Raw genomic sequence first — 16,691 nt, 5'->3', positions numbered from 1 at the left:
AGAACACATGGAATATTTAGAAATGAAGGCAGCACCCTTTGCCCTTGTGTTCATGACTTGTATCATTTCTGTGCAAACAGCACGGGCCTAAGGAAAATAATGTCAGCTTATAAAACAACGATTGCTCTTTGGTAATATGTGGGACTCTCTGTAACAGAGAACAAATGCCAAGTTTGAGGCATGAAACTGGAGCTAAAAGGAATGTAAGGAATGGAATATTAGTAAAAATGCTCAGAGTGCTCCCGTGGTTACAGCAGCTCCCAGTGTCCTGCCGTGGCTCCCTACTGTCTCCCATGGGGGCACCCAAGGGTTTCAAAGGATATGGAGGAGGCATCCCCACTTTTTAGACCTCTGTGCATCGTGGGTGTTTAGTCCCTGCCTTTTATGATGTTTAATAGCCTGCTGGGGGGGGGGGGGTGAACTGCTTCTCTTGTCCCCTGGTCTCGACTGGGAGTCAAAATAGGCCCTGGCATTTCCAGTACACAGAGGCCCAAACAGCCCCCCAGCAGCCCAATAAATAGTGACTGTCTGTGGCACCTTACAGCAGCCCCTCTGGCATTTCCAGTACACAGAGGCCCAAACAGCCCCCCAGCAGCCCAATAAATAGTAACTGTCTGTGGCATCTTACAGCCCCCCTGGCATTCAGAATCCACAGATTGCCGGTCTGGGCCTGCTTGTCCCTGTCCTAAGGACCCCCAACAATAACACTATCAGCCTCCCCCCCCCACCCCACCCCTTGCATGAAGTTTAGGACGTGACTAGCAGCAATTCCTCACCATTAGAGCACAAATCATTTACCCCACAAATGACCAGGATCTCCGGTAGTTACACCAGTACCCAGAAGAGCTTGGCAAACCTCTGTACGGTCAGGCTGGTAGTACAACACTGACCCAACACCCACTCCAGGTTATACTGCAAAAAACACTGATTGGGCAAAGTAACTTGGTTCGGTATTGGCAAAGGCAAAGGTATTGGTACTAGCGCTGGAGATATGCTGCTCTGCCCCTAAGGCACCAGGCAAATAAAAAAAGACAGGCAGTAGGCCCGCACTATGCACAGAGACCTATAAATGGGAAGCCCCCTGCACTGTAAATTCCCCCTACATCAGACTGAAGGGAGCCCTGCAATGTAAGATGCTGTTAGCTGCTTTAAGGTCAGAGCACTCTTGCAATGTACTTTTCTTTTCAATTCTAATCCTGGGGGAGGGCCGGACAGAACTGCAAAAGCTACATTTACTGAAGCAAGAAGCATCCCTTGATGACTGCCTGCTCAGCATCACTATCACCCCTGTCACACCGAGCAATAGGACTGAGCAGGGAAGTGTCAAGAGAAGCTTCCTGCTTCATTAAAGGATAAATAAACCTTTAAAATGATGTAAAATTGATGAGTGCAATTCTAAGCACTTTTGCAATTTACATTCCTTATTTTTCTTTTTAATTTCAATTAAGGGTTAAATACTGTTAATATGAATGCATTTTGTCACAACAGCACCACCTGCTGGTCACTTTCCGAACATGAAGTAGTCGAGAAGTTGTTAGGAGAAAAATCTGAAGATCTTTTGGTTAGGAAAGACGTGAGAAAAGTTTCTAATGTTTTTGATAAGCAGAAGAACCTTGGCCAAAGAGCAGGGGGTGCTCAGATTTTACGTAAATTGCAAAAGTGATCAGAAGAGCACTCCGATTGCATTTGTTTCACTGTAGGGTCAATTTTTGAGCATAAGCACTTGAATTTCATCTTATGCCTCAGACCCCATTCAAAGGTACTTGGGGTAAGAGCATATATTCTATTGCATCAGCACTTTGGGAACCCAGTTTTTATTTACACTCCCCACTTCCTGTTATACCTTACTATATAGGAAGTAGTGAGTGCAAAAGAAAAAATGCGCCCCCTTAGTCCTATGCCTTTAAAGTATCAGCTGTTGCAGTGGAATGGAAAGCAGTATCATGGAGACAGTGGAGAGACAGAAATCTGAGGTAGCTCCGGCACTCATTTAAAGAGACAAGCAGAGACAAGGCAGCGGGAGAAGCTGGGGTACATACAGAATGGATCCGTATGAACGACCACGAACAGGAGGCAGAAGCGCAGGGCAAGGAGTTTGTGAGATACATGCACAAACCATAGACATATTCAGCTATTGCTCCCATAATCCTCTCTGGAAGCTGGACTGTCACAAAGGGATTGGCTAGCAGCAGCCAATGGAGTGCTACAGGTTTGGCTGGGAATGATAGGGCTATGGTTTTGGCACATACCAATACAGTAAGGTCTACTGAAAGGAACTGCTAAACCAAACCCCCGTTTGCTGCCCAGGTCTCCCAACACCACCTCTCGCAGTGTAGGTGCCCCTCCTGCCGGGCCCGGCTTAATGTGCCAGAGATGTACTTCTAGCGCGTTGCTTTTCTCATTCCACTGTGAGCGACAAGATGGTCATCACTGCAATCCCACAGCAGATCAGCAGAACTTGTCCAAAAGAATTCCTGGAAAAACAAGAAGAGTTAGTAAGAACCAGCAGTGCTTTGAACTGCAATGAGTTATGATGCAGTGACGACACTCACCTAATGTTTTTCTCCTCTATGAGGTCGGGAAGGACTGTAACTAGTGCAATGTACAGGAACCCCCCGGATGTGAATGGAAGAATCCAAGCCACTGCCTCCCCTGTAGAGGCAAATAGAACAAGTGATTTTAGCAATGGCAGTAGTGATTGAATGCGTCCGTCTGATTGGATGTCCCTCTGTCCTGCTCACCTGCTCCCTTTGGGGACTGTGCACAAAGTGCAAAGGCAGCTCCCAAGATTCCACCCATCGCTGTGGTCAGTTGCAGCCTGGCGGCGTTCCAGCGGTCAAACCCAGCTCGCAGCAGGATGGCAAAGTCCCCAACCTGGCAGCAGGATAGATACAATGAGATCAGACCTACAGCACTGAAGGGCGGACGTTGGACAACAACATGAAGCACAAAAATACCGCTCTCACCTCGTGAGGAATTTCATGCAACAAGATGGCCACGGTTGTGAGGATGCCCACCTGGAAGGGGAGTGGACAGCCGCTATTAGTGATATCTACCCAATCGGAAAGCTGAATGGAGGAGGCAATAGCCTTAGTACTTACCTTCCTACTGACTAAGAAGCTGCCTGCCACTGCCATGCCATGGGTGAAGTTATCAATGGTATTGGCCAGAAGGTTGAGATAACCACTCACCTGTGGAAAAAAAGAAGGATAAGTGGATAGGGCCCTTTTTCATAACCATGGATCCCAGGATGATGTTGTACTACATCTCTCATATTTCTGCATTATATAACCCAGTAACATCAGGGAAGCCAATGTTGAAAAAAAAGGGGGTTGGGAGTCTACAGTCTGCCTAGTAACAACTGAGGTACTTACCTTGATGTGATCATTGGGCGGTTTCTTTATTGGGCTCCCCTGCTTGCCGTTGTGCTTGTGCTTGCCATTAATCAGACTCTCTTTGGCCTCTTTCTGCAAAAACAAGCAAAAAACTCAATACAGACCAGAGATCATTCACGTTAGGCCAATGGCATTCTGGCCTTTTTCTAGCCAAGATGGCTGTTCGTCAGAAAGGCTGAGTGCCACATTTCTGTGCAACAACTGCCACTGAAATCTATGAGGTGCAATGCTAGACATGTCGTTGACCACCTGGGGAGCTCTTAAATGCTCAGACAGTGGGACCCCCTCAGTCGTGCCATGTAGCACTGCCTTTGTAGGAAAACTGCCAATCACTGGGAGCTGAAGGTGGCAGAAGCCCCTGTTGTTGTAGCACATTGAGCACAAAGGTGGGAGCTGCCTGACCTTGCAAGCTACAACTCCCAGCATGAGAGTGTGAAGAAATCTCATTCCCAACAGCTGGGGATGTCTCTCCTTTCAACCATATGGATTTTCCTTGTCAACCTTAAGTGCCCAGAAGAATATGAACGTACAGATAGTAAATCAGCCCGAGCAAGCTCAGCAACTGTTGTTTGATGTCAGGTCCATATCTGTATTATACAGACAGTAATGTATGGGGAGTAACTTATAGCGAGCACAGCTCATCTTGCATTGTGTTCACTGGGAGAGCAAAAGCTCCCCCTTGTGGTCATAATAAATAATGCTGTTGCTAACGGGCCACCTTCAGCTCTGCCATAAATAAACACATATATTCTATTTCGGATCAACGTGAATTGAAATGAATCTTAATGCTCAGAAGTTGCTATTGGTTATCTTGCTCGGGGAGCCTTGTGTGCCTGAATTTTTGCATCTGTCCAGTGGGAGCAGCTGTGTATGCTGGGAAGAGCTAGCAATCAATCAAAAAAATCTAATGAATCAGCACCTTCTAGTGGTCCGATTGTAAGGTACAATGAAGGAATTGTTAGCTTTTCTTAATCAGTTATTTTGAAGGGAGAATCTCTTTTAAACATAGCAGTGGGACGACTGATCGTAAGCATAGCTGCGAGTTGGACATTGACCCCATACACACAGAGAGAGGGGGGGCGAATCAGCCAACCGGATTCTGTCTTTATGAACCCAGTGGGTTCCATAAACAGATAAATGATTGGCCAGTCTGTTTAAAAGCAGTAGAACTGTCTAGCCTGTGTGCCTTATATCTGTCCATCTTAAAGGATAAGTAAACCTTTGAAACAAATGAAGGTACAATTGATGAGAGTATCTAGTACAGGTATAGGAACCGTTATCCAGAATGCTCCGGACAAAGGGTATTCCGGATAAGGGGTCTTTCCGTAATTTGGATCTCCATACCTTAAGTCTACTAAAAAATCATTAAACCATTAATTTAACCCAATAGGATTGTTTTGCATCCAATAAGGATTATTTATATCTTAGTTGGGATCAATTACAAGGTACTGTTTTATTATTACAGAGAAAAAGGAAATCAGTTTTAAAATTGTGAATTATTTGATAAAAATGGAGTCTATGGGAGACAGGGTTTCCGTAATTCAGAGCTTTTTGGATAATGGGTTTCCGGATAAGGGATCCCATACCTGTATAAGTAAAACTAAAGCAACCAGACTTGCTAAGTAATCATTGAAGAAGTTTCACTACTCATCTGAGTAGTGAAAAGTCTTCAATGATTATTTAGCAAGTCCAGTTGCTTTAGATTTATTTATACTAGTTATACCATGACCTGGATCATTGAAAATCTTTACAGTCATAATTGATGAGCATGCTGTTCTAAGCACTTTTGCAATTTACATTCATTATTTTATTAAGATTCAAAGATATTAAAGGATAAAGTACTGTTAATATGAAAGATTTTTTTTTATAACAGCGCCACCTGCTGGTCAGTTTCCGACTGTGCTGAAGAGCACTCTCATCAAATTTACATTAAAGGTTTACTTTCTTTTAAAGGGTAAATCCACTTTAGGTGATACCAGGTCCTCGGTTAAATTACTCCAAGCTTCCCCCATTAATTAGTAAGATCATGACTGATTTTCTGACTCTGTACAGGTAACAAGCCAAACCATTCATTGCAGTCTCAGCCCAATGGGATCACACCCTCAAATCACTATTTCAGGCTGCGTTTGTTTGTCACATTCCTTACTGGGGTCTCAGTGGGATGGGAAGCTGGGGGCTGTCACCCTTTGTGATGAAACAAACTGGGCAAAGTCTAGGCCCCATATGTAATAAAAGGCACTAAGTTTGCCCAGGAGCAGTAACCCATAGCAACTAATAAGATGTTTACTTTTAAGACAGGTGACCAGTAAATTCTACCTGCTGATTGGTTGCAATGCGTTACTGCTCCTGGGCAAACTTAGTGTCTTTTGTTACATAACCCCTAAGTGTTAGATGGAATATAGCACTTTTAAAGGGGTAGTTCACCTTTAAGTTACCTTGTAATATGATATAGAATGTTCTATTCTTAGCAACTTTTCAATTGATCTTCATTATTTTTTATAGCTTTTGAATTATTTGCCTTCCTCTTGCACCTCTGTATTTGTACAATTTTAATATGCACATCTGTTGTTTTCAAACCTCAAGGAGGGACACGTCCCAAATTCCAGAACTGATTTAGCCTGCTGTTTCCTGCTGTCAGCTACACAATTTGTCTTAAACACTCCCTTTCCACAGTGTTTGGCTTTGTATTAAGGTCGTAGCTTCCCAAGACTTTCATGGGATATTGGCACAAGTGAAAGAAATGGCGCCTTCCAGCTGTTGCTGGCAGTTATCTATAGCCCTGCCATAATGACATCACACTGTGATGTCATCTTAAACCCAAGGTCAGTCCAACAGGAAGCGCTGATGGCTCTATGTATTCCAAAGGATTATGGGAATCCTAGAGGAGCCCAGAGGTTGAGGCATATCATGAGCTAAGGGGGCCCAGCCTGAAGGCCAGTTAGGGTGAGATTTGGGGTGAGTGCTTATTTGTGCCCTGGGTACCCCTGGAACTATAGCAGGGTGACTGTTACCCCAATGTTTCTATATATCTGTAACCTTGTTATGAGCAAAGGGGGCCCAGCCTGAAGGCCAGTTAGGGTGAGATTTGGGGTGAGTGCTTATTTGTGCCCTGGGTACCCCTGGAACTATAGCAGGGTGACTGTTACCCCAATGTTTCTATATATCTGTAACCTTGTTATGGGCTAAGGGGGCCCAGCCTGAAGGCCAGTTAGGGTGAGATTTGGGGTGAGTGCTTATTTGTGCCCTGGGTACCCCTGGAACTATAGCAGGGTGACTGTTACCCCAATGTTTCTATATATCTGTAACCTTGTTATGGGCTAAGGGGGCCCAGCCTGAAGGCCAGTTAGGGGGGGATTTGGGGTGAGTGCTTATTTGTGCCCTGGCTACCTCTGGAACTATAGCAGGGTGACTGTTACCCCAATGTTTCTATATATCTGTAACCTTGTTATGGGCTAAGGGGGCCCAGCCTGAAGGCCAGTTAGGGGGGGATTTGGGGTGAGTGCTTATTTGTGCCCTGGGTACCCCTGGAACTATAGCAGGGTGACTGGTACCCCAATGTTTCTATATATCTGTAACCTTGTTATGGGCTAAGGGGGCCCAGCCTGAAGGCCAGTTAGGGGGGGATTTGGGGTGAGTGCTTATTTGTGCCCTGGCTACCCCTGGAACTATAGCAGGGTGACTGTTACCCCAATGTTTCTATATATCTGTAACCTTGTTATGGGCTAAGGGGGCCCAGCCTTAAGGCCAGTTAGGGGGGGATTGGGGGTGAGTGCTTATTTGTGCCCTGGCTACCCCTGGAACTATAGCAGGGTGACTGTTACCCCAATGTTTCTATATATCTGTAACCTTGTTATGGGCTAAGGGGGCCCAGCCTGAAGGCCAGTTAGGGGGGGATTTGGGGTGAGTGCTTATTTGTGCCCTGGGTACCCCTGGAACTATAGCAGGGTGACTGTTACCCCATTGTTTTTTTTTTTCTATTTGCCACACAGTGCATATAGGCAACCTTCAGTCCACCAAAGGATAACATACCTAAAAGGCACCAAATCATACTACATGGGGGTTTGCTACTCACGGGGGTGGTTGAGTCAACTTGCTCTTCACGTTTCTCGTCCAAAAAGGTTTTCTCCAGGAGTAGAAAGCTGAGGAATCCAGTGATTACCCACAGACCGAGGAGCCTCTGCTGCTGTAAAGACTGATAACTCCCTGCAGAAATACAAGCAGTGAACAGGTTAATATCATAGTAAGTTTCTATAGGTCACTACTAACATTACTGAGAGCCCTACAGGGAAGCAAAATGGGGCACACATTTAATATTGGCACAACTGGGCAGGTAAGTGGCTCAGTATGAATGCTAAAAGCTTTAGTGTTGTAGGGGACGTATCGAAGCAGGTAAAAATGTGGCAAGTACTTCCCCTTTAAAAAGCCAATTCTTAATTGGTTATTATACCTAAGAGCAGCAGCAGCAGCACAGACTGAGCAGACTGTAATGAGCCTATAATGACTCTGTGCACTGGGAGGGAGAGTGGACCTAAAGGCATTCCCCTGTTACAAGTGTTACATTGGCTGGGCTTACGTGGAACACAGGCGTATAACCATTGAGCTACGTTGTTCTCAGAGATCAGTGAAACACATATACCCTTAGGAAACCTACACTCATACAATGTACTATTCTGATTCATTGCCCATCTGTATTCTTGTCTAAACTTGCCATACACAGAAGCAACACTGCCGGCTCAAGGTGCTCCCAAAATGAACCCGAGGCTGTCTCATGAAAGCACATTCTCCTAAGGTCAAGTCATTTTACAGCAGCTTTGTGCTTTCTCTGTTTCAGGTTGAAAAATTGCCTCTTAAGGGCACTATACTTATACTTCTTTTAATTTTTTGCCTTCTTTTTATGACCCTTTCCAGCTTTCAAATGGGACTCACTGACCCCAGCAGCATGTGAACTATGTTAGGCTACAATTGTATAGTTATTGTTGTTTTTTATTACTTTCTATTACTCTTCTATTCAGTACCTATTCTGTTCATATTCCAGACTCTCATTTAAACCACTCCCTGGTTGCTAAGGTAATTTGGACCCTAGCAACCAGCTGCTGAACTTTCAACTTTTTTTGCAGAACAAAAAGTGAAATAAGGAAAAACACAAATAACAAAAAATGAAGACCAACTGCAGATTGTCTCAGAAAATCACCCTCTACATCATACTGTCAACCTAAATTGTACTGTTGGGCTTACATATGTAACTGCAGTGCCGCTTGTGACATCACTCACTGTAGACCTATGATGGTAAGGTGAATAAGAGAATGAGCTACTATGGGTTATTTTGGAAGCCCTAGCGGTGCAGAATATAAGTGTGTAAGTACTAGGTACCTGTTGTTGCACTGCATGTATAAGCCCAGGCCTCGGGTAACAGATGCAGGAACACATCGCCCAGTAATCCACCAATTGCAAAGCTCAGGAGCCGTTTGAGCCTTTGGGAGTTTTCTGAAAGACAAAAGATCAGAGAGGCTTGTCACTATATCCCCTGACCAAGTGTGGATTTCAGGCCATATAATTAAATATATAATTGGCCAAATGTTAAGCTTTAGCAGCATATACAGCCTGATCTTGCCAAATCCTTTATAACTGGAGGATTATCTTTATTATTCCAGCTCTGAAAACCCCAAAGGAACAGAGGACTTACTTTCTGACCGCAGTTCAGCGCCGGCTTCGATTGGAATGACCAGCAGCGGGAAGACCCCACTGAGCCCCACCAGCAGGGAGCCGATTATGGAGCAGATCCAGGCATCCAAAGAAGAGAGGCTGGCGGGCTCACAGGCACGACTACCCGGCGGACACGTGGCGCTGAGTTGGAAGGCTAGGCATATTAAGCACAGCAACAGTATCCTTCCTCCCCACATCATCCTGGGCAGAGAAAGCAAGATACCATAGTACCAGGACATAAAGGATGACAGATATCTACTTAAACAGCAGTTCCCAGACTGATTAGCCCAGAGCAACTTGCCCAAGTTGGCAGATTATTGGCCCATATATGGCGTCGAAACGTCAACCACTCCAATCACTAGCTGGCTCTGTATTGGCCAAATATCCATTAGACTGATCATTTGGGGCAAGGACTCCATAGGGCCATGGACCACCTGGGTGGCCATATCTGTGAACTTCCAAGGGAGATAACTATAGGAAAATAACGGTATCAATTCTGTGGTGCCCCTAGATTGAGTTGTAATTATTATTTCATTTATTTATAAAATTGTTATTCTTTAAGATAAAATGAGAATTTGTTTCTATTATGCAGACATGTCTGTAGGTGGACACAGTCACTAGAGGCTCATCTGCAATTCCTGGGCCTGATGCCCCTGGGGCAAAGGGATAAAGCAAAGTCTGGGAAGAACAAGTCAGTAAGGGAGATTATCTCTCCACTTGCTCATTCATTTGTTTTCCCTTTTCATTGTTGCAGCCTCAGGGCACCAACGTTTCATTCAGATCCCATAAAAAACTCTGCAAATCCCACTATTCCACCAACAGCCAAAGCCTTGAAAACATGCCAACCGCCAAGCCACAGATAGTTATTTTAACCAGCCTTTTATACTCACCCACCCATGCCAACTCTAATCTCACCCTCTCAGCCTCATATACACTGACCTTCCCACCCATGCCAACTCTAATCTCACCCTCTCAGCCTCATATACACTGACCTTCCCACCCATGCCAACTCTAATCTCACCCTCTCAGCCTCATATACACTGACCTTCCCACCCATGCCAACTCTAATCTCACCCTCTCAGCCTCATATACACTGACCTTCCCACCCATGCCAACTCTAATCTTACCCTCTCAGCCTCATATACACTGACCTTCCCACCCATGCCAACTCTAATCTTACCCTCTCAGCCTCATATACACTGACTTTCCCTGCTCTCCCACCCATGCCAACTCTAATATTATTATTATTAACATTTATTTATAAAGCGCCAACATATTCCACAGCACTGTACAATAGGTGGGTTTCATACACTGGACATACAGAGTAACATATAAAGCAATCAATAACAGATACAAGAGGTGAAGAGCCTCATATACAGTCACCTTGCCACCTCTCCTACCCATGCCAACTCTAATCTTACCCTCTCAACCTCATATACACTGACCTTCCCACCTCTCCCACCCATGCCAACTCTAATTGTACCCTTTCAGCCTTATATACACATTCACATTCCTACCTTGCCCACCAACTCATGGCAACTTTAACTTTGCAGCATAACACCTGCATTTTACACCTATGCCAACTCTAATATTACACTCCAGCCTTCTATACACTTTTAGCCCCACCTACCCTAAGCATGCCAATGCCATCCTTACCCTCTACAGCCAATTATACACCTCACCCAGCCACGTTAAGTTTTCCAGCCACGTCTGAAATCTTCTGCTACGTTGTCATTTATATTATTACACCCATACCAACTACATCCTTACCCCTACTTGCCCTCCAAAATGCTCCAGATATGGGTGGACTGCCCTAGATTATTGGAAATGTGCTTGACTGGTTGTTCCAATATTCCCATATACCCATATCCTTGTTATGAGCAAAGTGAACTAAAAGTGATGGGTCTACATGATCACGTGGGGCCCCAAAGGCCAGATAGTTATTTCTAAATGAACTCATTTGTCTCCCTCTTGCCACCAGCCCGCTATGAACTTACCCTGGGTGTAGCCCACCTTCCTTCTCCTGCCCAAGGCCACATCTCCATAACTTCCCCCAATCCTGCCAACTAAGCCTCTAGCTATTCCCCCCCATGCACATCCCCTCTCCCTGGGTGCCCCCTACCCCATGCCAGCTGCTGCCCCCTGCCAAATCTGTGCTGCCCACACACCCAGCTGCAATCTCACCACCTCCTTATAGTTATCTTACAGATTCGCTAGGAATCCCAGAACTGTGGCCCCTGGAACTACAACTCTCAGAAGCCCAACTCTCAGAAGCCCAACTCTCAGAACCCCAGCTCTCAGAAGCCCAGCTCTCAGAACCCCAGCTCTCAGAACCCCAGCTCTCAGAAGCCCAGCTCTCAGAAGCCCAGCTCTCAGAACCCCAGCTCTCAGAACCCCAGCTCTCAGAAGCCCAACTCTCAGAAGCCCACACAGCACTTATGTACAGGTTGGCAGAGTTCAGCAAAAGTCTGACCAGCCGCAAATTCCAACTTTCTACCAGGATCCCGTTATGCCCTTCAATCCAACCCCACCCCATAGCCCAATGCCCACCTCCAAATATAACGCACCCCACACAGCCCATGTAACTATGTGCAGTTAGGGAAGATCCAGGAGATCCCTTACCACTGTCTGTTCTCCTCTCGGTCCCTGCCATCACCAGCTGCTCCACCCCCTCTCCGCCCCCCTTCCGGAGCCACGTATCATTGCTCCTCCGGAACCATTACACTGCTGCTCAAAGCCCCTTGGGATGTACAAGCAGGGCACTTCCTTTTGCGTTCTAACGGGGGAACGTAAACAAGAAGACACACCCGGAAGTAGTATTTTATTATGCTCATTGGTGGCCTCATACAGAGAGGCATCGGTGCAACTATTTCCAGGGTTAGTGTCCGGTTTTATACTATTGCCTTTGTACCACTGGTCTTTAAAAGTGGCCAGCTAGTTGGACACAAGGGCTACAGTCATATGGCATGGCTACTCAGGGTAGCCAGCTGGTATGTTACCACCTTGGCTAGTGAAAATGATAATTGGCCCCAGTGTTATGAATAGGAAGGAGTATGGCAACCCTACATACAAACTGGCTATGTTCAAACCACATTTTGTTTTAGGGGGGAGTGAGTCACTATTTTGGACCCCCTCACCTGGTTACCTACAGTACCAGCCCAGGCTCCCTATAATTTGCACCCAAATTATTGTTAAACCCCCAAATATAAATGTCTAAAATCTACACAAAATTACCTTAGATGAAGGCAGTAAAACCAGTCAGGCAGTTTTGCAAAAACCAGGGCCATTGGAAGGTTGGTCGTCCTCATCTTCTAGGTCCTTCCTGTTAGAAACCTGATGATGGGCCAAGTGATTGATTATAAAGTAGTATGGGCACTAAAGCTGCTGTAACTCTGATATACAGGATAAACTTAAAAACGAATAGTCGTCCTCTTTCTACTATTACAGTGGACTGAGCAGAGAAGAATAAATGGTGACTCAAAGGCCCAAATATTTTACTGCATGACTGTAAAAATGATGCTTGATTCCAATGTTATTATTTATTAATGTTATTAATAAGAGGATTTTAAAAACATAAGAACGTATTTTTTTCCAGAAAATATCCCTTGTCTGGAGAGTGTACAGCCAGACTTGGAACAGTCAGTATTATGTTAGCCGAGGGTTTAAGGAAGGAGAGTTATGGAAATGTACTATAAAGAACAAAGCAAAATATTTGTCAATATTTCTCGGCTTCATGGTCGCTGGGTTTCATGTCTCTAAAATTAATTTGAGTCGAAATTATGTGAAACAGGATGTAACTGAAGATGTTACTGTGTGAGACATGTCTGTGTGACATGTCTGCGGTAGAATGGGGAACCCATTGTTGACAATTCCCATGTAGAGCAATGACCCAGGTGCAAAGTTTCCCTGGAATTTTTTTCCTGATTTAAATTTGGGTTGAAAAAAAGACAGGTCCAATAAAGGGGTACTAAACCCTGCTGCACAGCACTGCTCCACCAAACTTTACTCATTTGTTACTGGACTATAAATCCCATAATAATGTAGCACATATGAAGGGTTTGCCATTCTGGGAGCTGTAGTCCAGCAACATCAGGGTTGTATACTTAAAGCACTATTGCACAATAACACTATTCCAAAACTTTCCCCAAATCCTCTTGCACTTATTATGAGACATTTGGTCAGTAGAATGCTCAGTGGTTAATTTTCTTACATTAATTAAGTTTTTCAACAACTTCTATAGAAAAACTAGGGGGTACAGTGGGTTTACAACCCCTTTAAGCTCAATCCTTTAATGTATCAACGCAATGTATTTTTATGTGAAGAAAGCTACCAGCCTTCCTATCTCTGTTATCTTTCTTTCCTATTAATAACATTGGCTTCAAGTCAAATACCATCCAGGTGGCAACCGTATATATTCTGTTATGTTCGAAAATAGGAAAATGAAGGAGGTCCCTGCCCTGTAGAGGTTACAGTCTAAATTAATATAGACATGTATGCTCACAAATTGTACTTACCCACATAAATGCATACAGATATACTTTCATATGTAGATATGCCAGTCTATAACACTGATTGAGAGTTTTAATATGAAGCATAAAACAGAATAGCGAAATCACAAAGACTGGGCATATTGGAACCATACGAGCTTTCCAGCATTTGGCCAATATTGCATGTACTATATGTTGATGCAGTAATCATATGGCCATAGCTGAGCACTGAGGCATGGACATATAGTACATTCCATAAGAATTACTGAACCCCAGACACCACAGGGAATGCACAAGTATTAAATACACATTTAGCTATAGTTAACACTACACAATCTAATTTGTTCCATGGGATTCTAGCTCAGTCAAATGCAGGTCCAGATTGGCAATCTGTGGATTCTGGCAAATGCCAGAGGGGCTGCTGTAAGATGCCACAGACAGTCACTATTTATTGGGCTGGTGGAGGCTGTTTGGGTCTCTATGTACTTGAAATTCCAGGGCCTATTTTGAATCCCAGTCTGGCCTGGTCAAAAGGACAATTTGATTATAATTTATAAAAATTTGTGCATTTTGTTAGCATTGCATTTTAGCAGTGTATATGTATATGTTATAACTGTGCAAGGTAACAGGCCTTTGTTAACTCCCTCAGCCCTGGGCAGACAAGCTAAAAATAATAAGTCATACTTTGGAACACACAACACAGCATCCTGTTTGATGGCTGTTTACATTAGAATGAGAGTATGCAAGCATCCTGTGTCTAAATTAGGTATACAAAGAGAGGAGACAAAACAGTGTGAATAATGGCAAAGTCAAGCCAATAATACTGACATTAAGGTTTGGACTGTTATAAAAAATAGGCCGTGGCATTTAAAGTTCACAGAGGCCCAAACAGCCCAATAAATAGTGACTGTCTGTGGCATCTTAGGCTGATGCCAGACATGGCATTTTTACGCTGCGTATTTTCTCCACCCAAAAACGCTGCACAACCCACACAGCCCCTGACTATGGCGTTTTTCAGCCTAGTACTGGTGACGTAGCAAATCCCGTTTCCCATGGTACTAATAGTGCGAAATTGTAAAAACCACTGCGTATCTCTGCAAGCTCTGGCATAGGAATACATTGCTGTCCAAATAACAGCGTATTTCGGCAAACGCATGAAAAGTCCGTGGTAACGCGTTTTCTAGCGTATTAACGCATAGTGTGTTTTCCATCAAGACTGTTTGTTATTTCTATGGATGATGATATCGTGCGTTTTTCAGCCGCCGAGAGAATTAGAAAATACGCAGCGTAAAAACGCCTCGTCTGGCTTCAGCCTAATATAGTGCACTGTGGAAAAAAAACATTAAAATCCCACTTAAGAAGGATTTATATACTTCATTATATTCAGAGTGTGTGTGGGGGGGGGGGGGTTTCTGGGTTATTTCAGGCCACACTTGGCTAAATGTACTGATAACACCGGAATAAAGTTGTTTTAAGGCGCCATTCTCAGATGTAGTGGCCAGAGGCTTCCACATGGTGGCCCTGACATACAGCTGTTCCCTTGGTTTCTGTTCCTACAACATTAATGTAAATACAGAACAAAAACTTGTTCTTGTTAAATTAGGCTTTATTTTAGTTAATATAGAAGCATGACCTCTGAATGCTCCTTTTTTCTGGGGAATTAAAAAAGCCCCCCCCCCCATTCTAACTAAAACCATTTTAATATATATTAATATATTTAATACATATTATATCACTGACTAATATAACTCTGCTATGTATATACTGAATCTTTGATATCACCTTGGCAACAACTGTGTTTTCTAAATTGTAGGGGGCCTTAGAAGACTGGCAGCAGAAGGCAGCAAATAGACTTTAGAAGCATTGGACCTGGAGGTTTGTCTGCACTGTTGAGAATCCACAATCCAAATGGCATCTTAGGGTAAAGACACACTGAGCTACTAGTAGCAGCTACTTGTCATGGCTACTAAAATTGACAATGCTGATGTTTAACTGATAATTGTCTCTACGTGTTTTAGCAGAGGCAATTGTCAGTATTGTCTATGGCAGGGTATTTTCTGGTGTTTAGTAGCTGTGACAAGTAGCTGCTACTAAGTAGCTCCGTGTGTCTTTGCCCTTAAGGAAATTGGGTCCTGGGAAGGGTATATGCACAGATTTGTATATTCCAGGTGTGATAATGCAGCAGCCAAGGAAGATGTTTTGGGGTGGGGGGCCAGGGAGCAACCCCTGTGACAGTAGTATACACTGCGGTACCAGAATTGGAACCAGGAGATAACAGATTTGGGCCCTTGCTTCTCACACCTATGTGATAATAAATAACCCGACTCAATAGAATATCCAAGTTCATTACAAAACTAGTACTACAGGTATGGGATATGTTATCTGGAAAACCTATTATCCAGAAAACTAAGGATTAGAGGATGGCATCTCCCATAGAGTTTATTTTAATCAAATAATTTACATTTTTAAAAATAATTTTCTTTTTCTCTTGATCCCAACTAAGATATAATTAATCCTTATTGAAGGAAAAACAATCCTACTGGGTTTAATTAATGTTTAAATGATTTTTTTAGTAGACTTAAGGTAAGGAGATCCACACCATGGAAAGCCCCAGGTCCTGAGCATTTTGTATAACAGTTCTCATACCTGTATTTTTATGTTTTTTTCATTATTATCTTTAATCATTATGTAGTAAGGGTACTTAGTTTCTAGTGCCCCAATTGCAGTGCAGTTTTACATTTGTGGGGGAGAGAGCACCAAATCTCAACCTAACAACTCTAAGCCACTTTCCAATATCCATTATTTAAAAAATTCACTTGTTATAAAGTTTACTGTAAACGTAATTGCTATTGCAACACTATGTTTCTGATTGTTTACATTCTTTGCACCGTTGGTTACGACTCCTGAAACAATGTAGCAGATGTTAATGGTTAAGAAACCGAATAACTGATTTCTTACATATTGTTTCAATAGTCAAAGAACATGAAGGACTAAACAAAATCTGCTTTAAGATGCATTTGCACATAACTTTAATTATATTAGGAAGTTTTTTAGTTTAGAACAGTTTTTTAGTTAAGATCCCTCTTTAGTAAAGTAAAATGAAAAG

The 16,691-nt window shown here is 43.5% G+C and overlaps 2 protein-coding genes across 5 annotated transcripts in view; one reads left to right on the top strand and one right to left on the bottom strand.

The window, feature by feature from the left end:
• Positions 1-1,520: 1,520 nt before the first annotated feature.
• slc39a13 (solute carrier family 39 (zinc transporter), member 13) lies at positions 1,521-11,825 on the bottom strand. 3 transcript variants are annotated; one of them, XM_031900494.1, is made up of 10 exons: positions 11,721-11,825; positions 9,079-9,299; positions 8,766-8,879; positions 7,468-7,598; positions 3,375-3,467; positions 3,102-3,191; positions 2,967-3,017; positions 2,742-2,874; positions 2,553-2,652; positions 1,521-2,474 (listed from the first exon to the last, which is right to left on the bottom strand). In XM_031900494.1, exons 2-10 carry the CDS (start codon positions 9,296-9,298, stop codon positions 2,399-2,401), a joined length of 1,008 nt encoding a protein of 335 aa, XP_031756354.1. In that variant the 5' UTR covers position 9,299; positions 11,721-11,825; the 3' UTR covers positions 1,521-2,398. The 3 variants fall into 3 exon arrangements, with proteins under 3 accessions (XP_031756354.1, XP_031756355.1, XP_017948773.2); XM_031900495.1 differs by having other exon boundaries at positions 11,649-11,724; XM_018093284.2 differs by lacking the exon at positions 11,721-11,825 and adding an exon at positions 11,666-11,694.
• A 60-nt stretch (positions 11,826-11,885) lies between these two features.
• Positions 11,886-16,691, top strand: part of spi1 (Spi-1 proto-oncogene) — a 43,814-nt gene continuing 39,008 nt past the window's right edge. For both annotated transcript variants that reach the window (XM_031899763.1, XM_031899762.1), the window contains exons 1-2: positions 11,886-11,975; positions 15,399-15,460. The gene's annotated coding sequence lies outside the window, so the exon portion shown is untranslated. The remainder of the gene's footprint in view (positions 11,976-15,398; positions 15,461-16,691) is intronic.

This window comes from Xenopus tropicalis, chromosome 4, assembly GCF_000004195.4.
Source record: "Xenopus tropicalis strain Nigerian chromosome 4, UCB_Xtro_10.0, whole genome shotgun sequence".
In the NCBI taxonomy this organism is placed as follows: Eukaryota; Metazoa; Chordata; class Amphibia; order Anura; family Pipidae; genus Xenopus; species Xenopus tropicalis.
This window is presented reverse-complemented; position numbering and strand designations above follow the sequence as displayed.